Source organism: Oreochromis aureus, linkage group 18 (genome assembly GCF_013358895.1).
Source record: "Oreochromis aureus strain Israel breed Guangdong linkage group 18, ZZ_aureus, whole genome shotgun sequence".
In the NCBI taxonomy this organism is placed as follows: Eukaryota; Metazoa; Chordata; class Actinopteri; order Cichliformes; family Cichlidae; genus Oreochromis; species Oreochromis aureus.
In genome coordinates, this window is record NC_052959.1 from 37530654 (window position 1) to 37547189 (window position 16536).

The window sequence follows — 16536 nt, forward strand, 5'->3', positions numbered from 1 at the left end:
ACTGTGGGAGGATTCACATGAGCAGCAAATCCACATCAACCACAAACCAACTGTAGGAACGTTCAGACACAATAAAAACTGTCAAACATCCAAAGCTGCTCATTTACACTATTTTATATTTAGTGGATGAGGACATGCAAAAATGCAGCAGAAGCAAAATAAACAGAGTAACAGAGGTTTATCTCTTTAAGGTAAAATCTCTCACATGAAGCTAAAAGTCCAACCAGGAAGACCATCTCATGTTTATTCCATTTATTCTCTTTGAACTCATCACATCAGATGATGATGCTCTCCTTCATCATTGTCCTGCTCTGGTACTTTGTGCCTGGCCTTCTTGAGGTCTCTGAGCAGGATCCTGGACGCTGCATCATCTGGTAACTCTGTTGTGCTTCTGAGGACTTTGTGTGTCAGAGTGACAGAATGGTGGTTTCTGTTTTACTGGACTTGTGTGCTAACCTGTCATGGCTCAGAGGCCCGTGAAGTGGAAAGGACTCATGCGCAGAACCAAAAGACCGGAGGCTTGAAGTGATTTGCAAAAAACAAAAACTTTTATTTGCCAGAATTCCTAACTGAGATTGTCAAGACAATAACAAGATTTAACTTTGTGCAAAAGCGTGATGTCTGTGAGTGCTGGGCTTAGGCTAAGCATGGAACTGTCAGATCACTAAACTGCTGAGGGCTGGAGTGGGGCAGGTGGAAGCTGTGGCAGACCAGGGTCACTGAAACGAAGGAGAGGATAATCAGAACGGTCCAGGGAGTTGTGAGAGTTTCCCAGTATATAGGCTGAGATGGCTTACGTGGGGATAAGCTGGAGGTGAGGCGAGGTCCGGGCGAGTACTGAGTCCTTTACGGGTGTGCAGGGAGGCAGGCAGGTGTGAATGGCCCTTTGCCTGAAAAGGATCAAGCAGCAGCTGACCGGAATCCAGAAGCGTGGCTATGGCAGGGTTTGGATGATGAGTCCAGGTACCGACTAGGAGACAGGAAAAGGGAGGTAAGTAACACACACTCAGAGACGCACAAAAACATGAGGCTGTGAACTAACTGAGGTTAGCAGACGATCTGGCGAAGACTCATTGTGTGCGCTGCTCCTAAATACTGCCAGAATAATTGCCTGCAGCTGAGGAACGGGGAGGGGCAAGAAGGGCTCCACCCAGAGGAGGATAGCTGATGCTGTGGAAAGTTACTCAGATTCACCCGGACCATGACACTAACCACAAAGCCAAAGCATGTAATTGCATCATCAGGTCTGCAGCAGTATGTTCTGGACACTCTGGTGAAGAGAGGAGCTGAGCTGTCATCTGATCACCATCTGGGGGTGAGCTGAGTCAGGTGGTGGGGGAGAATGCTGGACAGGCCTGGTGTATCAAAGTGGTTCAGGTGATCTTCAACTCCCACCTCCAGCAGAGCTTTGGCAGCAGTCTGAGTGAGGCTGGGGACTCATTGCTGATGGGGCTGTGCAGAGCTTTGGCTGCAAGGTGGTTGGTGCTTGTAGTGTTGGTGACCTCCTAACCAGATCTCATTACAGTTTTTTCTGATGGCTTGAGCACATTTTTTGTAACTATTGGCTATTTTTGCAAAACTCTACACACAAATAAGAAAACTCTTCACCCAATCAACAAAACATTGTAGTTTTCTTGTAAAAGCGAATAACCTTTGCTTAACTCATCACACCTTTGTAAAAATGGTATTTTTGTATCAGACAGTAAACACAAGCCATCAAATTAATAAGCACACAATGCACCAACTACACACTGATGGTATGAATGAAAAACACATCTGGCTTTTGCTTTCTCTGTGCACAAGGTAGGCTATGTCAGTTTGAGCTCATACTTTTGTCATAGATCCGTAAGCATAGAGGGATCCAAACTTCAAGTACTGGTGTTTATTCACACATCAAAACAAACACAAGTGTTTATTTCCAAGTCAAAACGAAATAGTAATTTCACTGAGGAAAAAAGAAATCAGTCTACATTGTGTCATCTCTGTGGATCTGGCCACAAAATTTCGTCTACATCACATGAAATGTCCTCTAGTCCAGCGGTCCCCAACCTTTTTGTGCCACGGACGGTTTATGCCAGACAATATTTTCACGGACCAGCCTTTAAGGTGTCGCGGATAAACACAACAAAATAAAACTAGTACCGGTACCAAAAAAGAAGATTTATTCATAACACACGTGAAAAGACCCAGGAAAAGCGAGTTAACGATAAAAGCGATAACAAAATAACGCTGAAAACCGATAAAACCCTAAAACCATACATTTCACACCTGAGCCTCAACTCTCATGCCCGGTACCAAACGACTCACGGGCTGGTACCGGTCCGAGGTCGGGGTTGGGGGGCGCTGCTCTAGTCCAAGGCACAGGGGAAAATATCTTCTGGAATTTTACATCTATGCTATTGTTGTGTTTCTCATTAGCATGGCAGTGCTACAGATCTTAGTGCAAAGTGACTGTACTAACCGACTCTCATTTCAAAATGTCCTTATGATGCTTGCTACAGTGTAGCGGCTCAAGTTAGGCTGAACCCGTTGGCCAGCTTCCCTCAGGGTCACTCCACGGTTGATTACATGGTCCACTATTGTAGCTCTGATGTCATCAGCAATTCTATTTCTTACTCTTCTTACCCTTCCTCTCCCCCTCCTCGTCCTCCTCTTGCTCCTCCTTGTCCGTGTTGTCCTCTTCGTCCTACTTCTTCACCTCCACGTCCTCTTCCTCGGCCTCCTCTACTTCTCACTCTTCCTGCTCCCTCCATTGTACTCCACACACACAGCTTACCTGTATTATAGTGCTTAGGCTGATTGCAAAGTGAACTAATTATCTAAAACAGTTTTCACATGTGACAGTGTGCCAGACAGTTGGCAAAATAGTGTAAATAATGGCCATAAATGTGTATAGTTTTGCTAGGAGTGTGTTGATCCTTTGCAAATTGAGTGTAAAGCAGTGAGTTGTGTTTACAGTTCTGCAAAAAGAGTGCTGTGCAGTGGATTGTAGCTACAGGTTTGCAAAGTGTGTGTTACAAAATGGCAAACTGAGTGCAAAGCAGTGTTTGTGCTTTTAGTTTGGCAAACTCAGTGAGTGGTTTTGCTATAAGTATTAATAGTTTTAGAAATTGTGCTATAAGAATCACAGTTAGGGTTTAAGCATTCAGAAAAAACTGTAACTGGTCTTCCTCATAAACCAACACAAGTGGAGGAAACTCTCTCTCATCTCCCACACACTCTCTCATGGCAGCTTCAGCTATCACAGCCATGTCCAAAACATAACAGGATACATTCAGTGCTCCCAGTGTTAATAACAGTGTAGGAACAGATTTATCTCTAAATCTCAGTGAATTATTATTTTTATTAGTAATTCAAATACTCTCCTCCAAAACGTTTCAGTCTGAAAGAAACACATATGCAACAAGAACAGCTGTAAAAACAACCAGCAGATGGTTCGCTGTTCATAAAGACTCTAAACAGGTTTCTCTCTGACTCCACCCACTGATGCTGAACTCAGCCAATGAGATGGTCTCTTTCTGCAGAACTACAGCCTGATGTTGAGGAGAAGGCTGTGCAGCAGAGAGGCTGCTTAGTCTTTTCATTCTGCTGAACTTTGTTCATCTGCTGTGTGACTTCAACACCTGAAACATGTTCCTTTACCTGTTTGTACTTTTCTCTCACTGCATAGGTGAGTGTTAGAACACAGAAAAGTCTCATTGTGACAAGATTTGATCAGAGTTATTATTAGCAGATTTCTTCATCTCATTATGCTCACAAAGAAAGAAAAAGACTGACTGACATGAATCATTCATTTGCAGCTTTGGGCTCCATGAACAGCATAAAGCAGGAACGTGCTGAAGAAGCTGTTGTAGAGGGAGGAAACATCAACCTGACCTGTACATATGATGGTTCTATCAACAATATCCAGTGGTACCGACAATACCAGAGATCCAGACCAGAGTTCCTGCTCTACATCACAGAGGGAGGATCAGTTCATGAAGCTGTGTCGGGATTCTCAGCTCACATTGACAAAACAGAGAAACGTGCAGATCTGGAGATCTCCTCTGCTGCAGTGACAGACTCTGCTGTGTACTACTGTGCTCTGCAGCCCACAGTGACAGGAAACACCAAAACTCTGTACAAAAACCTTTGGAGCAAAGACAACAGAATACTCCACAACATCCACTAGAGGGAGCCACACACTGTTAAACCTCTGATTCTTGTGTCATTGGACTGATGACACACTGAGGACCATCGTCTTTGATTTTCAAGTTTTTTTAACACAACTGAGAAACTGCTGCTGAGAGAGAAGCTGCAGCAGCTGTCAGTAAACACATCCATCATCTAATAATTACCAACTACATCACTGACCAGCTGCTGTACAGAAGCTCTACAGAGGACAGTGCTGTCTCCATTCCTGTTCACCATGTTCACCTTAGACTCTGAACTGGGCTGAACTGGAAGACCAACACAGAGACCGGAGACAAGGAGACGAGCAGGCTCTGTTTTCTCTGGAAGCTGAGGTCCTTCAGCTGGTGACATCATCATCATCATGGCTCTTTGATTGGCTGCAAACTGGACATGTTTGAAGGTGTGATGGAAACGAGGTCCCTGAACAAACTCCTCTCCAGCATCAGAGTTGCAGTCTTACACGCCTCTCTGCAGCTTCTCTCCTCCTGCTACCCCCCCAAAACCCCATCTCCATTGAGACTGTGTCAGCTCCCAAACAGACAAAAACAAACTAAAACCAGCAATAAACAATTTAAACATAAAAATCACAAAAAAAGAACAATACAGTATCCACATCTGAACCAAAGAGTAAAACAGTGAAATGTGGATTATTAAATATTAGGTCTCTCTCCTCCAAGTCTCTGTTAGTACATGACTTAATAATTGATCAACAAATTGATTTACTCTGCCTTACAGAAACCTGGTTGCAGCAGGATGATTATGTTAGTTTAAATGAATCAACACCCCGAGTCATTCTAACTACCAGAAACCTCGAAGCACAGGCCGAGGGGCGGTGTGGCAGCAATTTTTCACACCAGCCTATTAATTAACAAAAGACCAAGACAGACTTTTAATTCATTTGAAAGCCTGATGCTTAGCCTCGTCCACCCCAGCTGTAAAACTCAGAAACCAGTCTTACTTGTTATCATCTATCGTCCACCTGGGCCTTACACAGAGTTTCTCTCTGATTTCTCAGACTTTTTATCTGATTTAGTGCTCAGCTCAGATAAAATAATTATTGTGGGTGATTTTAACATCCATGTAGATGCTAAAAATGACAGCCTCAACATGGCATTTAATCTGTTATTAGACTCAATTGGCTTCTCTCAAAATGTAAAAGAACCCACCCACCACTTTAATCACACTCTAGATCTTGTTTTAACATATGGCATAGAAACTGAACATTTAACAGTGTTTCCTGAAAACCCTCTGCTGTCTGATCATTTCCTGATAACATTTACATTTACAATAATTGATTACACAGCAGTGGAGAGTAGACTTTATCACAGTAGATGTCTTTCTGAAAGCGCTGTAACTAAGTTTAAGAATATAATCCACCCACTGTTATCATCTTCAATGCCCTGTACCAACATAGAGCAGAGCAGCTACCTGAACGCTACTCCAACAGAGGTCGATCATCTTGTTAATAATTTTACCTCCTCACTACGCATGCGACTCTGGATACTGTAGCTCCTGTGAAAACTAAGGCCTCAAATCCAAGTACCTGACTCCGTGGTATAATTCTCAAACACGTAGCCTAAAGCAGATAACTCGTAAGCTGGAGAGGAAATGGCGTGTCACAAATTTAGAGGATCATCATTTAGCCTGGAGAAATAGTTTGCTGCTTTATAAGAAAGCCCTCCCGCAAAGCCAGAACATCTTACTATTCATCACTGATTGAAGAAAATAAGAACAACCCCAGGTTTCTCTTCAGCACTGTAGCCAGGCTGACAAACAGTCAGAGCTCTACTGAGCCAACCATCCCTTTAACATTAACTAGTAATGACTTCATGAACTTCTTCACAAATAAAATTTTTATCATTAGAGAAAAAATTACCAATAATCATCCTGTCATGATCCTGGGTCCTTTTGACCCAGCGTTTTGTGTTTTCTCTTAGTGTGATTTTGGTTCTGTTGTTCCTCCTGTTTAGTGTTATTCTGTTCTGCCCATCTATTCCTGTGTTAAGTCCACGTTTCCTAGTCTGTGTCTTTGCGTGTATGTGTTTCCTGTTTTATTGTGAAGGTCTGCGTCTTATGTGAGTGTTTTCAGTTTGCCTCCCTAGTCTCGTGACGTTAATCACTCCCAGCTGTGTCCCCCACCTGTGTGTAATCTCCCTGTGTTCTCTGAGTGTTTTTAAGTCGTGTCTTCTGTCTTAGTCGTTGCTGGTTCGTCTGTGTTGTTCCCCTCGGGCTCCCTGAGTCTCACCGTCCGTCTTCCTGTGGATTTTCCTGTGCCCCCCTGCACCTACGTTTCTGGTTTGTTTTGTTAGTTTGCCCAGTTTAGGTTTTCCAGTTTCATGTTCTCCCGCCTCTATTGTTTGTATCTACTCCGGTTCAATAAATACTCACTGTTAGATTTGTATTGTTTATTGTCATTTATGCTTAGAAATATTTACTCATATATGCTTAGAAGTATATAATCATTTGTGGATTGAAAGAATGTCTCATCCTAGGAGGTCTGTAACAACTCTGTGTAGCATGAAGAGGGGAGTGTGTTCACTCCTCCTCAGAGTGTTCTGGCATAGATCACACACCTCCTAGGAGAGGTCGTATTTTCTCTTGCTGATATATGGTATAGCAAATACACGTATATCTGGTTAAGTATAAGAGCCTTTTGTTTAGATGGACGGCTTTGTGGAGTCTTCCTGGGGTCACATCTTGACCCCACGCACACACACACACGCACACACACACACACACAGAGGGTATTCTTTGTTCACATGTATACCTATGTAAGATGTCATATGTTAATGAACCTATGCATATTCATGTAACCACAATAAAAGAGCAGTGTTACGGGGCGGACGAGAGCAACTGGGGTCAAGCGAAGGGCGGCGCCTGTCCAGTTCTCTCCGTGCACGTGAAACATAAAGAATGTTGCCTACTCGGGTCTTGCTTGCTGTGTAATCACATTGCCTTTAACGTTCCAGCGAATAGGTTCAAGCTACAAACCTATCAGTGTTCCACAGGGTTCAGTGCTAGGACCAATTCTATTTACATTATACATGCTTCCCTTAGGCAGCATCATTAGAAGACATAGCATAAATTTTCCTGCTATGCAGATGACACGCAGCTCTATCTATCCATGAAGCCAGGTAACACACACCAATTAGTTAAACTGCAGGAATGTCTTAAAGACATAAAGACCTGGATGGCCGCTAACTTTCTGCTTCTTAATTCAGATCAAACTGAGGTTATTGTACTCGGCCCTGAAAATCTTAGAAATATGGTATCTAAGCAGATTCTTACTCTGGATGGCATTACCTTGGCCTCCAGTAATGCTGTGAGGAACCTTGAGTCATTTTTGACCAGGACATGTCCTTCAACGCACATATTAAACAAATATGTAAGACTGCTTGCTTCCATTTGTGCAACATCTCTAAAATTAGAAATATCCTGTCTCAGAGTGATGCTGAAAAACTAGTTCATGCATTTATTACTTCCAGGCTGGACTACTGTAATTCATTATTATCAGGATGTCCTAAAACTCCCTGAAAAGTCTTCAGCTGATCCAAAATGCTGCAGCAAGGGTACTGACAGGGACTAGAAAGAGAGAGCAGATTTCTCCTGTTTTGGCTTCCTTCATTGGCTTCCTGTTAAATCCAGAATTGAATTCAAAATCCTGCTCCTCACATACAAGGTCTTAAATAATCAGGCCCCATCTTATCTTAATGACCTTGTAGTACCATATCACCCTATTAGAGCACTTCGCTCTCACACTGCAGGCCTACTTGTTGTTCCTAGAGTATTTAAAAGTAGAATGGGAGGCAGAGCCTTCAGTTTTCAGGCCCTCTTCTGTGGAACCAGCTTCCAGTTTGGATTCAGGAGACAGACACTATCTCTACTTTCAAGATTAGGCTTAAAACTTTCCTTTTTGCTAAAGCATATAGTTAGGGCTGGACCAGGTGACCCTGAATCCTCCCTTAGTTATGCTGCAATAGACGTGAGGCTGCCGGGGGATTCCCATGATGCATTGAGTTTTTCCTTCCAGTCACCTTTCTCACTCACTATGTGTTAATAGACCTCTCTGCATCGAATCATATCTGTTATTAATCTCTGTCTCTCTTCCACAGCATGTCTTTATCCTGTCTTCCTCTCTCTCACCCCAACCGGTCGCAGCAGATGGCCCGCCCTCCTGAGCCTGGTTCTGCCGGAGGTTTCTTCCTGTTAAAGGGAGTTTTTCCTTCCCACTGTCACCAAAGTGCTTGCACTCATAGGGGGTCATATGATTGTTGGGTTTTTCTCTGTATGTATTACTGTAGGGTCTATGTAAATGCTGTTAACAATGTTCTATGTAGATCTCATGATGTGGATGATTGATTTATAATGGATTTACATCATTTCGTGAATATATAATTTAGGGTTAAAAAATGTCTTCATTCAAAATGTACATGTGTAATGTGTAAGAGCTAATGTCTCGTGAGAAAACCCTTAGTGAGAGTATATGAGACTCATGGACTGCGGGTAAGGAGATGTCTCTCATGAAGTCCTGCTAGGCTAAAAGTTTATTGAAAGCAAAGCAACAGAAAGACTTAAAGACCTCTTTTCAGGACAAGGATAAGGATAACAAGGTATTTGTCATTTGAGAAATGTTTTTCTTTTATGTTTGAACTAATTATATGTATTGTAAAGTTACTAATTTTTTTGTACTGTTCACTCATATAAACAGTTCTCACAGCGTTTTGGCGATGGTGTAACTAAGGAGGAGAGAAAAGCCCAAGTAACAAATGTTGTTTCAAAGAACTGACCTGTGTCTGTGTTGTTGTGAAGAGAGCTACACGCTACCTTACAATATAAAGTGCCTTGAAGTGACTGTTGTTGTGATTTGGTGCTGTATAAATAAAACTGAATTGAATTTGGCCTTTAAATCCTTATAAGGTCTTCGTTTTTTGGCTACACAGAGTCTTGCAGGGCCTAGTGGACCCAGTGAGCTTTTAATTCAACATATTTAATATCACATATTTAAACCTTTTTTGTTAAAATTCTCAGCAGATAATATAAACAAAACATGTTACATTTGTTCCCTTTACCATTGTTAAATTACATTTATGAATAGAAATAGGATTCATTTTTGCTTTTTTCTCAATTAAATGTAACAAAATAAGGAAATGCATCATAAAACAGGCATAACTGGGAAATAGTGAACAAATGTACAAATGAAGCAAGTTTTTCCAAACGTGTGGTGTATTTATTTAAACTTCATTAGAAATTTAACCTACTCTGGTTAGTTTGCACAACATCTGTCTGAAGAACACATCAGTCCCATTGAACATGACTATTTTCATGCCAGACTATACCATACATGAGAGGCAGAGTTTCAATGTGTGTGTATTGTAAATGTACGTCTTGCACTGGGTGCATGTAAATTGTGTTTTTCTGTCCATCGTGGGTCCACAAACTTCACAATGCTTCTTTCTTTTGCTGGCAACAATCTATGTGAAAGGATAAGAATCTTTACGAACACTTTACATGTCTTTCTCAGAAACATAAATTATTATATTGCACCAGCATGCGGATACACAATGGAGGTTTAGAGCAAGTGGCACATCACGTGCCTGGCAGGACTGTTGATTGAAGACATCGAAGTTATCTACCTGTTCAGAACCATGATAACAGGGTTCTTGCTAATCGGAGCTGGCTCGGCCCTGGCTGACCAAAGATTAAAGAAAGTGGAACGGCTGTTCAAAACCCCACGAGGCTGGCCGCTATGATCGAAGCGAAGCACTTCACTCACTTTGATGAGCAACATAGGTTCTTGTTCTCAGCACAGCAAAGATGCTGGCAGGTCCAAACTTAGTATGTCTCTCAGTTGGGTGGAGGAACAAAAATCTGTGTATGGAAAGAGCCACAACTATCACTTCATCATAGTTCAATTCATTTTGAACTGACTGAGTACTTTGCTGTTTGTTTCTCCAGTGTGGGTGTACTCAGAGCTCCGACCATCAGAGGGGTTCAAACACAGCATGCCCAACACGTTCTACACCAAACCTGACAGCTGACTTTTTATTCCAGTTGAAGTCTCCTGATACAGGTGAGACCATTTAAAACTTTACTGTTGAACTGCAGAAATGTACTAAAGCTGTTACATTTAGCAGCACTCGACGTACTGTGACGTACAGGTTCTTGTATGTAGTTCTGTTTATACTAATGATTAAATATTCAATTTTAATAATTAAACTAATTAGAAAACTTGTTTTCTTCAACCATTTCATTCCTGTCAGGGAAGCAGTTTCATCACAGCCCATAATGTTCAGCCTTCTGCAGCTGAGCTGTTAAACTGGACAAAATAATAGAAATGGCTCAGACGTTCAGTTATTAATAAAGAAGGATTACATCTGCACCCAAAGGGTCATGAAAACATTAAACTATAGATCGTAGTTTAATATAAGTGAAGCATTTAAATGTACTGGAAAGTTACTTAAAGTAACATGGATTACTTCCTGTTGGATCACACAACATCAAACTAACCAAAGAGCCACAAAGTAAAACAAATGTTCTTCTGACAACATGTACATGTCTTCTTGCTCACTGTGCATCAGTGGGGATTCCCACAGAGCCAGTTAGTTTGTGGAGAAGGTCGTTCTCATCAGTGGATTAAAGCTTCATTCAAAAGAAAAAAAAATACAAAAAAACAAAAAAAAACTGCTACACTCTGAAACAGCCAGGTACACGCTGAGTTTAATTTACTTTGACTTACCAGTTTGTTATCAGTTCAGGTTCCCGTGGTTTCACACACTTACCACATGAATAACTATGTACTTCACTCAGTCATGTGTGACTGAGTGCACAGCAGCAAACTGTTTAACCAAACGACTGAAGCTCATGAATCCGATAAGCCTTTAAAATACAGCTGGATATTCATTCTGTAGGTTTCTCTTATTTCAGATGACGTTTCTTACCCGTGGTTACTGAACATGAAGCTCTGGAAAGAGAAAGTTTTAAAAATGCCATGACCCAAACTCCTACCAGCGCTGGAAGACCATAGTGGCCAAAAATATATTGCATCCATAGTGGTTTAGCACTACCATGGAGAATGAACGAGAAATGGTTTAGGACTGTTTAGCTAAACAATCCCAACCTCCCGAGGGAGGACCGAGGTTCGATTCCCTGAAGGGGAGAAAAATCTTTTCACCTCCATTACTGACACTTACAGAATAGACTGTTATTGTCACTGTACAAAGACACTGTGGGTGCTCCATGTGTGCACACAATTAAAGCATTAGACACTAAATCCTCCCACAGGAAAATGCTTTCATTTTACCGAAACATAAAAATTAAACAAATTATTTCCTTTAACCCAAATTAACTTTTTTTTGGAGGAACTTTAAAATATTTGTCATGAGTCCAGCTGCAGATATTTCTTACAGCGGGCAGCTGGGCTGTCCAAAATTCAATCGCAGGAAACAGCCTTAATCAACTGGTGCAAACAGGAAGCCATGTTGACCGCCACTCTGCAACCAGCTGCTCAAACGCGTGATAAACAGCTGTGTGGTGGATGCTGATGGTGTTCCCTCCCATACCTGTAGAAATGTGGGTCAGTAAACTGTTTTGACTCTGAGCAGTGAAATGTCACGTTTAGAGAAATTCACCCTGAGATCTCAGGGTTACATTACATACAGTCACATACTTATTCTACAGACGGCAGATCCAGGTAATTAAAAATGTGGTCAGCATCACTGGTTCCATTTAAAGCTCTCTCTTTCACTTTGTTCTGACCTGCAGTGAATAAAAAATTTGTTTTTCTGCTACTCGGTTCTCCACCCAGCGGCAGGAAGTCAGACACATGGAACAACACAGAGTATCAGGTCGCATTTCAAGATAAGAGAACCAGTGCCCTGTGATGGGTTAGATCTGTAGTATGGTACACAGAAACATCACTCTCTCTGCTGCCATAAAAGCATGAACACCTCCATGAGTCATAATACTGCCACCACCGTGCTTCACTGTGGGGGCGTGGTCTTCCTCCAACCGTGAGCAGTGCCTCAGCTCGTCCGACCAAAGGATGCTTCAGTCTGGCTGAAGGCGTCTGTCCTGCACACCTGAGACCTCTCAGTCTGCTCCTGTACACGGCTTAGTGATCGTCTTCTTTGGGACTACACATCCCACAAGCGTCTCTGCAGTACTGGAGTCTTTACAGACCTCTCCGCTGTCTGTGGTTCACTCCAATTCTTCACACTCGGACACGCTGTGAGATCTTTGTGTGCCCTCCTGCTGTGGGAGCATCAGCAATTCTTTGTCTCAGGTCTGAACTGATTGTTATTGGACTGATGCTCAGTGACGGCTTGAGTCCTTGGTGAGATTTGTAAACTGTGTAAAAACCCCTCAGTGTGAACAGAGTTAGAGCGCATCACTGTACTGCAGAGCTCTGCTGTGGCTCAGTAGAAAGGTCAGTGTGAAATCGTGCTCATACTGTTATGGTGTGAACACAAATCGTTCACACTCTGAAGAAACTGGGATGTTTAGAAATCTGTGTTGCTTTGATAAAAAAGCATCCTAAAGTGAGCGAACAGGACAGAGGCTCATGTCATTGATGACTGTGTTATACTTGATGTTAGAAACCACAAACCTCACAGACCTGTCTGCATGCACAGCGCCTCACTGAGGAGATCACATGATCTGAGGATGGACGCCACTGTGAGCAGGGTTTTATCCTGCTGGGAAACCCCGTTGGACCTATCGGCCATCACAGCTCAGGTGTGTGTAAACAAACACGGTAAACAAACAAGCTGCTCTCTGATTGGTCCGTGTGCTGACTGAACACAGTAAATAGCGAGATGCTCTCTGATTGGTCCTGGCCTGATGTGTGCAATTGGGGTGGATGTTCCTGATGAAGCAGCAGAGTGTGTCGTGCTGGTTTTACACGTGACTTCATTTCTTGCATCGTGCAGCTGTGGTGTCTGTCAGCAGGTGTTTGAGCTGCTCTGAGGCTCCGTCATGAAGCTTGTGCTGCTGCTTGCGCTGCTCACAGGTAACTGCTGCTGTCTCTTTCTCTGAAACTCTTTATACCCATAAATTTTAGCTGCTCTGACATCACTGCTGCATCTTCTTCTGCAGATTTGTAGCTTTAAACTGAATTTGCATGATGAGCCTGGGTCTTGTTTAGCCATGAATCAGAGCACTCAGACTGCAGTGAGTAAAGGTGAGAAGAGGAGCTGTGCTGCTGTAGTTTATTACTTATGTCAGGGCTGAGGCTCTGCGGTAAATACGTGCACATGTGCAGAGGACTGAGGGCAGCAGTGTTGTGAGAACGACCTGTGGGTACTGTCTCGTGTCTCATCAGTAACAGCTGTAACGTGAGCTTGTTCGCTCTAAACTCCAACCCTCCTGCAGGGTTACAGGCTGAGGTCAGCGAGGGTCAGAGTTCAGGTCAGAAGGGGCCGTAAACTCTGGTCTGACTCACAAGGAGCACGAGGAAGATTTCAAACTTTATTAAATCCAGTGAAAATGATGAGATGCTGACCTAATGTGAGTCCTGAGCAGAGTTTGGGTCTGATGTAACAAAGTATTCCTGTGTTTCTGTTTTCAGTCTCTGAATGTGACAGCATGAGGGTCAAAGGTCAAACAGGTCAGAACGTCACTATGCCCTGTAAATATGACAAGAAATACCACGGCGCTCTGTCAGTGTGCTGGCAGCGAGGAGAAATACCAACCAGAGGCTGCTCCAATCAGCTGATCTCCACAGATGGAGATAAAGTGGAAACCAGAACTTCCAGCAGGTATCAGCTGCTGGGCCGACTGGAGGACGGAGATGTTTCTCTAACCATCGTAAACCTCACAGAGAGAGATGCTGGACGATACGGCTGCAGGGTGGAGATTCCCGGCTGGTTCAACGATGACAAACATCACTTTGATCTGAGCTTGGTCACAGGTAGGGGTGGGGTTCAATTATTGATTTTCCACTTCAAAACGATTTTAGCGTGAATAACGTGATATCGATTCATTAAATCCTGAATCAGTTTTTAAGTATAAATGTATTTTTACCAGAAACGCCAGAATCTCAGGTTAAGGCTTTCATTTCAACAACCACCAAACAGCTAAAACAGCAAATTAGAGCAGCTAAACAGATTCAGCACAAAGATGTAAAAACAAAGTGCAGACCCAGCGCATCAGAATCTGTGAGATGTTGGGTTTGTCACCTGACAGCACCTACACGGACACGCCGTTGGGGCTGAAAGCCGACAGCTCACAGATTCTGATGCTGCAGGTTTCACCTCTCTCCAACCAAAATTCACTGAAGCAACAGCAAAAGAAGATCAAAACTACATTTCACATTACATATACATTAGTGGTGCAACGGATCAAAAATCTCACGGTTTGGATCGGATCACGGTTTTAAGTCACGGATCGGATCAATTTTCGGATCAGCAAAAATAGAAAAAAAAGACAAAAATTCGACTCGCCGTTTACTTATTTAAGTATTTTTTGCCTATTAAAAAACATTCAACTGAAGACTCATTCCACGCATGTATATAAAAACAAATTAAGGTGCAATATGGACATTATGGACCATGCTGGGCAGCCTCCGCATCCTCTGCACACGGCGATAAACAACCAGAGGAGTCTGTTCAGTGACAGGTTGCTTCTCCCAAAGTCAAGGACCAGCAGACTTAAAAAGTCCTTTGTCCCACACGCCATCAAACTGTTTAACTCCTCGCTGGAGGGGAGAGGGAGGGGAAATGGGGACAAAGGAGGGGGGAACAAGTAGCTATAGTGCCTTTTCACTGTGCAATAGTTTTTGTTAATATCCAACGGTGTAATAGACTCACAATACTTGAAATGTGCCGTTCCCTTGTATTCTTTTTCCTATTTGTTCTATTTATCCCTTTTGTATTCTCTGTATTTATATATGTGTATATATGGTATATTTCTGCTCACATTCTGCAACTTCTGTCGGTGCTGTGCTCCTGGAAACTGAATTTCACGGAGGAACCCATCCGAGGGATAAATAAAGTTTCATCTAATCTAATGTAATCTATAGGACAGTGCAGGGCTTTGTATCTACCTCTCCGCTGTGATATAATGAGCGGTCACGGTCACGTGGCTTTCCGTTGCCCTGGAGGTCCACACATTTGTAGTTAGAGCAGAAGATGCCTGGGACAGTTCAGCCATAACTTTAAACTTCTCCTGCTCATACATGCTTGGAACGATCTTGTCACACTGAAGTGGACGCACAACGAGATTGCTTGATTATTACGCACCAGTCTACGATTGTGTGCAGGGCTGTCGGCCGCTGTTTTTTAACATTTTTTTGTCAAAAATGTCTTCTGACAAAAAAAAAAAAAGCCTAATTTCTGCTGTTCAATGCAGAAGAAATTTAAAATTCGACAATTTATTGCTTAGCTGCGTCTCTAATCAAACCTCTATAACTTTGCTCTGCTTCACTCCATCATCATCAGGAAATGTTCATATGTTAATTCATAGTTTTCTTTTGTTTTTGTTCTACTGCAGAATATTTTTAAGGTTATTTGCTATAAAAAGCCAGGCCAGAAACATCGGCTTCATGTTTTTGTGTGTTTTATCCTCAGTTACTTTGACACAAAGGCATCTGCTGTGATGTTCACACCTCTGATGAAGTCACAGTGTCAGTACTGATAAATGATGAAAATTATATGTTTTCTGACCGTGAGGCAAAATTTTGCCCAATTCAAATTGAATTGAATCAAATGTAATCGTGACCTTGTGAAGCAGATATACAGACTGCATTTCACTACTTTTCTTCTTTCTTTTTCCAGGACTAACAGCTGGAGACTCAATCACTCCTCAACAAACTGAAGTCACCGAAACAGAAGGAGAATCTGTCAAACTCACATGTAACTATGAGACAGATTATTATAATATCTACCTTCACTGGTACAGACATCATTCTGACATCCTGGCTCCTCAGTTTATACTCTTCAAAGGAGCCAAAGGATACTCAAGTGAATACATATCTGATAATCGATATAAATCAGAAACATCTTCTACATCAACTACTCTGACCATAACAGCCCTAACCCTGGCAGACACAGCTCTCTACTACTGTGCTCTACAAACACAGTGATACAAAGTGTAGAAGAGGCTGTACAAAACCTGAACACAGATATCTGACTACTCTTCAAAGAGGAGGAAGTGGTATTCAAAGCACAGCTTCATATCAGATGGATTCTGCTAATTCCTGTTTTATCAGAGTCACTGTGGTTACAGCTGCTAATGAAACACTGTGGGAGGATTCACATGAGCAGCAAATCTACATCAACCACAAACCAACTGTAGGAACGTTCAGACACAATAAAAACTGTCAAACATCCAAAGCTGCTCATTTACACTATTTTATATTTAGTGGAT

The 16536-nt window shown here is 42.4% G+C and overlaps 1 protein-coding gene, 1 long non-coding RNA gene and 1 gene segment (V, D, J or C); 2 read left to right on the forward strand and 1 right to left on the reverse strand.

Annotated features, from left to right (window-relative positions):
• Window positions 1–411: 411 nt before the first annotated feature.
• Window positions 412–1181, reverse strand: LOC120434209. The gene is made up of 3 exons (XR_005608992.1): window positions 1043–1181; window positions 798–970; window positions 412–719 (listed from the first exon to the last, which is right to left on the reverse strand). It is a non-coding gene; the product is annotated as an uncharacterized LOC120434209 (long non-coding RNA).
• A 2224-nt stretch (window positions 1182–3405) lies between these two features.
• LOC120434165 lies at window positions 3406–10211 on the forward strand. The segment is given in 3 exon segments: window positions 3406–3670; window positions 3801–4151; window positions 10129–10211. Coding segments are annotated over 3 exon segments (474 nt in total).
• Window positions 10212–13146: 2935 nt separating this feature from the next.
• LOC116334906 (hepatitis A virus cellular receptor 1 homolog) lies at window positions 13147–16130 on the forward strand (the record flags this gene model as incomplete). Its single annotated transcript, XM_031758448.2, has 3 exons — window positions 13147–13180; window positions 13739–14080; window positions 15945–16130. Coding segments are annotated over exons 1-3 (562 nt in total), but the record flags the coding sequence as incomplete, so codon positions are not given.
• Window positions 16131–16536: the final 406 nt, after the last annotated feature.